At 43.0% G+C, this 4101-nt stretch overlaps 1 protein-coding gene across 1 annotated transcript; it reads right to left on the bottom strand.

Annotated features, from left to right (window-relative positions):
- Nucleotides 1-320: 320 nt before the first annotated feature.
- LOC133792026 (uncharacterized) lies at nt 321-1284 on the bottom strand. Its single transcript, XM_062229935.1, has 2 exons — nt 1196-1284; nt 321-1071 (listed from the first exon to the last, which is right to left on the bottom strand). The coding sequence occupies exons 1-2, from the start codon at nt 1282-1284 to the stop codon at nt 321-323; spliced, it is 840 nt and encodes a 279-aa protein (XP_062085919.1).
- Between the last annotated feature and the right edge of the window lie 2817 nt (nt 1285-4101).

Raw genomic sequence — 4101 nt, 5'->3', positions numbered from 1 at the left:
CTGAAAGAAATGATGAAACTATAACTGGAAGAGTCTCTTTTTCCCCAAGATAAGCATAGTGGAGATGGTCCGGTAAAACTTTCAATTCTAAAATAGGTGGCTTCTGAATCGATGGTAATGGTCTGTCTGGTCCTGCACCCAATTCTTCAAATTTCTTATGCTTCCACGGCTCAACTGATTTTATCCACCTTAAATAACTCATCACCTCTTCATTCTCCTCCCCATCTACATCATCAACTGTAAGACTCAACTCAAGAGGATCCTCTCTTAATTTTTTTCTTTCTACTACTTCTTCGACCACATTAACTGAGAAACAACTATCACTTGCTGTAAGTCATAGCCTTAAGCACGTTAAATACTACTTCCTCCCCTTGAACTCTCATCTTCAACTCTCCCTTTTGCACATCTATCAATGCTTGCCCAGTTGCTAAAAATGTTCTCCCAAAAATAATAGGAACATTCTCATCCTCCTCCATATCAAGAACTATAAAATCAGCTGGAAAGATAAACTTATCCACCTTTACCAATACATCTTTTATAATACCACGTGGATGCTTCACAGATCTATCAGCCAGCTGTAATGTTACTGTGGTTGGCCTAGCTTCCCCAAAACCAAGCCTACGGAATACCGACAACGACATTAAATTAATACTCACCCCCAAATCACAAAGTGCATGCTTACATTCAAACTCCCCAATAGTGCATGGAATGGTAAAACTCCTAGGATCTCGTAACTTTTGAGGAAGCTTTCTTTGCAAAATCGCACTACATTCTTCTGTTAACGCCACTATTTCGTAATCACCCATCTTTCTCTTATTAGAGAGAATCTCCTTCATAAACTTTACATAGCTTGGCATCTGTTCTAATGCTTCCACAAATGGTATATTTATATGTAGCTTCTTGAACACCTCTAAAAACTTTGCAAACTGCTTATCCAAATTATGCTTGCGAAGTCTTTGTGGATATGGAACTCTAACATGATGCTCAATAGTTACAGGTAGGGTCTCCTCTTCTTCCTTAAGGTCTTCAGTAACCTTTTCATCATCCAACTTCTTCTTCCGACTGACTCTTCTTTAGCCCTTCATATCTTGTGCGACTCCTCAAAGTAATAGCTTGGCACTGTTCTTTAAGATTGACTTCTGTAGTGCTAGGAAAATTTCCTTGAGCTCTATTAGTCATTAAAGTAGCCAATTGCCCTATTTGAGTCTCCAAACTTCTTATGGATGCTCTAGTTTCAGTCATGAATTGGTTAAGTACATCAGGTTGGGTTTCAGCTGGTTTCATTGGCATTTGGGGAGGTGGTCTATTTTGGGTAGGTTGATAATAACCAGGTGGAGGATTTTGGTGAGCATATTGTTGTGGATAAGGTGGCCTATTTTGGGTAGGTTGATATGGTGGCTGAGGTGGAGGATAAGGTTGGAGGGTGTTTTGGTTGTTAGACTAGGAAAAGTTAGGATGGTTCTTCCAAGCTGGGGTATAGGTCATGGAATTTGGGTTATTAGGCTGTCTTCGGTAATTTCCTATTGCTTGGACTTCTTCCATGGGCATGTTATTCATATCTATAGCAGGGCATTTGTAACGACCCGAATTTGCTAATCGGGCTTAGGGCCTTGATTAGTGTGCCTGGAGGGCAATAAGTGGTTTAGATATGCTTATATGTGAATCTATGTGTATATAAGATTATGATGCATGTTAATTGAGTTAAATGTGATAAATGAAATATATGTCGTATATGTGTGATATGTCTGTACAACACGAACCGAGACAGTCCTGGGGAGCAGTTAGCCAGGGAGTCACAACGGGGTTGAGATTCGGACTCGGGGCAAGTCGAGGGGTAATTCTGGTATTAGCTGAGTTATGGGATTATCGGGACATAGAAATAAATATACGGAGATATATTTGAGGATAGAATGTCTAGGCGGGAATATTTGGGGAATTTACCATTTTTGCCCTCGGGGACGTTTTGGTACCCCGAGCCTTGAGGTAACCTTTAGACTTAAGTCATATAAAACAAATAAATGAAAAGGAACTGTACAGAAACTGAGGGAAACCGACTCATATCTTCCTTGGAACTGAGAAATAGATTTTTGTCTCTCTTTCACTCTCTCTAAGGCTAAACTTGAAGAAACTTAAAGGAATTGCTTGGAAAAATTGAAAGGGTTCTGCTGGGAAACTCTAGGGGCTTGAAGCTTTGGGATTGAGGATCAAAATTCTGGGATTAAGCTTAGCAAGGTAAGCTTTGAACACTAAGGTCTAGTCTTTAATTTTCTGCTGGTTTAGAGGTTTGCATGTAGTTAAGCTTGCTTAATCTTTGGGTGTTTTAGCTAAGTTTTGGAGCATGCTTTGATGAGGTTTTGATGTTGTTTCTGTGCTGGAGTAACTGTGTTGAATATTTAGGAGTCTTAGTTTGGTTTTGGTGATAATTGGCTTGAAGAAGGGATGAAAAGTTGATGGAAATTCTGGGTTTGCCGTTAGTGCCGCGGCCCTAGGAGGGGTGTGCCGCGGCCCGCATGCACGCACAGCCGTGGGAGGTTGAAGGAATTCGGGCACACCGCGGCGCTTGCAGGGCGCGCCGCGGCCCGCGTGTTGGTCAGTGGAGAGCTAGCCTCTGTTTTGAGGCTAGCCGCGGCTCTAGGGGGTGGGGTCGCGGCCCTTAGTGTCAGTGAGGAATTTAATGATACTACTTTGACTTGGGAACTTTAAGGGGAAGGCTCGGGATGGATTTTATCACTCGGAGTGATAGGATTCAAGATCCCGGAGGTTAGGGTTACGGTTCGAGGTTATTTGTTGGGTTGGAATTTGATGGTCAGATATTGTTATGTGTTGTGACTAGGGTTTTGGCAAGGCTCACGTTAGCGGACTGTGCTCGGGGCATCGGTGCTCAGGAAGCTCAGAACTCAGGTAAGGAAACCCCTGTTTCCATAGAGCTCGTGTGCAGGGCTGAGCCCATTGAATTGAACGGAAGTGATATGCAGGGCTGAGCCCTATATATATGTGTGTTGGTATTGCAGAGCATGGCTCTTTATTTGTTTATGTTTGAATTCTGTGATTGTTGCTATATGGTGTTTGATGTTATATGTGTGATCGGCAAGAGCCAGGAATGGTGTAGACCGGGAACGACGTGGGGCCGGGAACGGTGTCAGACACGTTGAGTGCAAGGCCGAGAACGGCAAAGGGCCGGGAGCAGCGTTGAGCACGAGGGGTGCAAGTTGCCAGGGCGAGTCCCTAGAAGGATACCTGGGATATCCTCACGGCGTGGTCCGTGAACCTAGGGCTTGGTAAACACTTGGGTGGCTAGGCCGTATGTGCTTAGCCATTGGTGCCCTGTTTATATGTTTGTCTTGTATTTTGCATATGTTATCTCTTTTGGGTTTTCTTGCTGGGCTTCGGCTCACAGATGCTCTGTGGTGCAGGTAAGGGTAAAGAGAAGATCAACCAACCATGAGCACAGCTGGCGTGAGGCGGCGTGTACATGTCCGGCCAGCGTGGCTGCCACAGCTAGGGGATTTTGGGAGATGTTTGTAAGGGAACTTAGGTTTTGTCGTCTAGTCGACTCTGATCAGTTTTGTGTTGTAAATATTTTCTAAACTTTGTTTTGGGATCCCAAGTGTAAACTTTTATGACTAGAAATGAAATCTACTTTCTTTAATGTTTTCTTTTAATTATGGCTTAGTTACACGTTTTTGATTTAAAACCTCGATTAGCGAGTTGAGGCACAATTTTAAACACACTTAATGACGGCTCTAAGGGAGTAGGGCGTTACAGCATTGGTTTGGTTGATGGGTTTTACCACACACTTCACAAAGGTTTTGAACTTGCATAGCTTGAGATGGGAGTGTAGTCTTTTATAATTGCTTCGTCAAAGCAGCTACTTGAGCTGTAAGCATGGTTATAGCATCCAATTCCATCATTCCAGCCACCTTCTTTGGCTGTCCCCTTTCAGTTGGCCATTGATAATTATTCATCGCCATCTCCTCTAATAGCTCATATGCCTCATTAGCACTTTTACTCATAAAGGCACCTCCCGCTGCAACATCTATAATTGTTCTTGTCGTCCCATTCAACCCATTATAAAAATTATGCACCAACATCCACTTTTCT

The sequence above is a fragment of the Humulus lupulus genome, chromosome 7 (genome assembly GCF_963169125.1).
Source record: "Humulus lupulus chromosome 7, drHumLupu1.1, whole genome shotgun sequence".
In the NCBI taxonomy this organism is placed as follows: Eukaryota; Viridiplantae; Streptophyta; class Magnoliopsida; order Rosales; family Cannabaceae; genus Humulus; species Humulus lupulus.
This window is presented reverse-complemented; position numbering and strand designations above follow the sequence as displayed.

Coding starts and splice junctions, on each gene's coding strand:
- LOC133792026 (XM_062229935.1), bottom strand. CDS start 1,284: ATGAAACCAGCTGAAACCCAACCTGATGTACTTAACCAATTCATGACT. Junction 1,072..1,195: donor AGTTTGGAGACTCAAATAGG/GCAATTGGCTAC, acceptor GAAGGGCTAAAG/AAGAGTCAGTCGGAAGAAGA.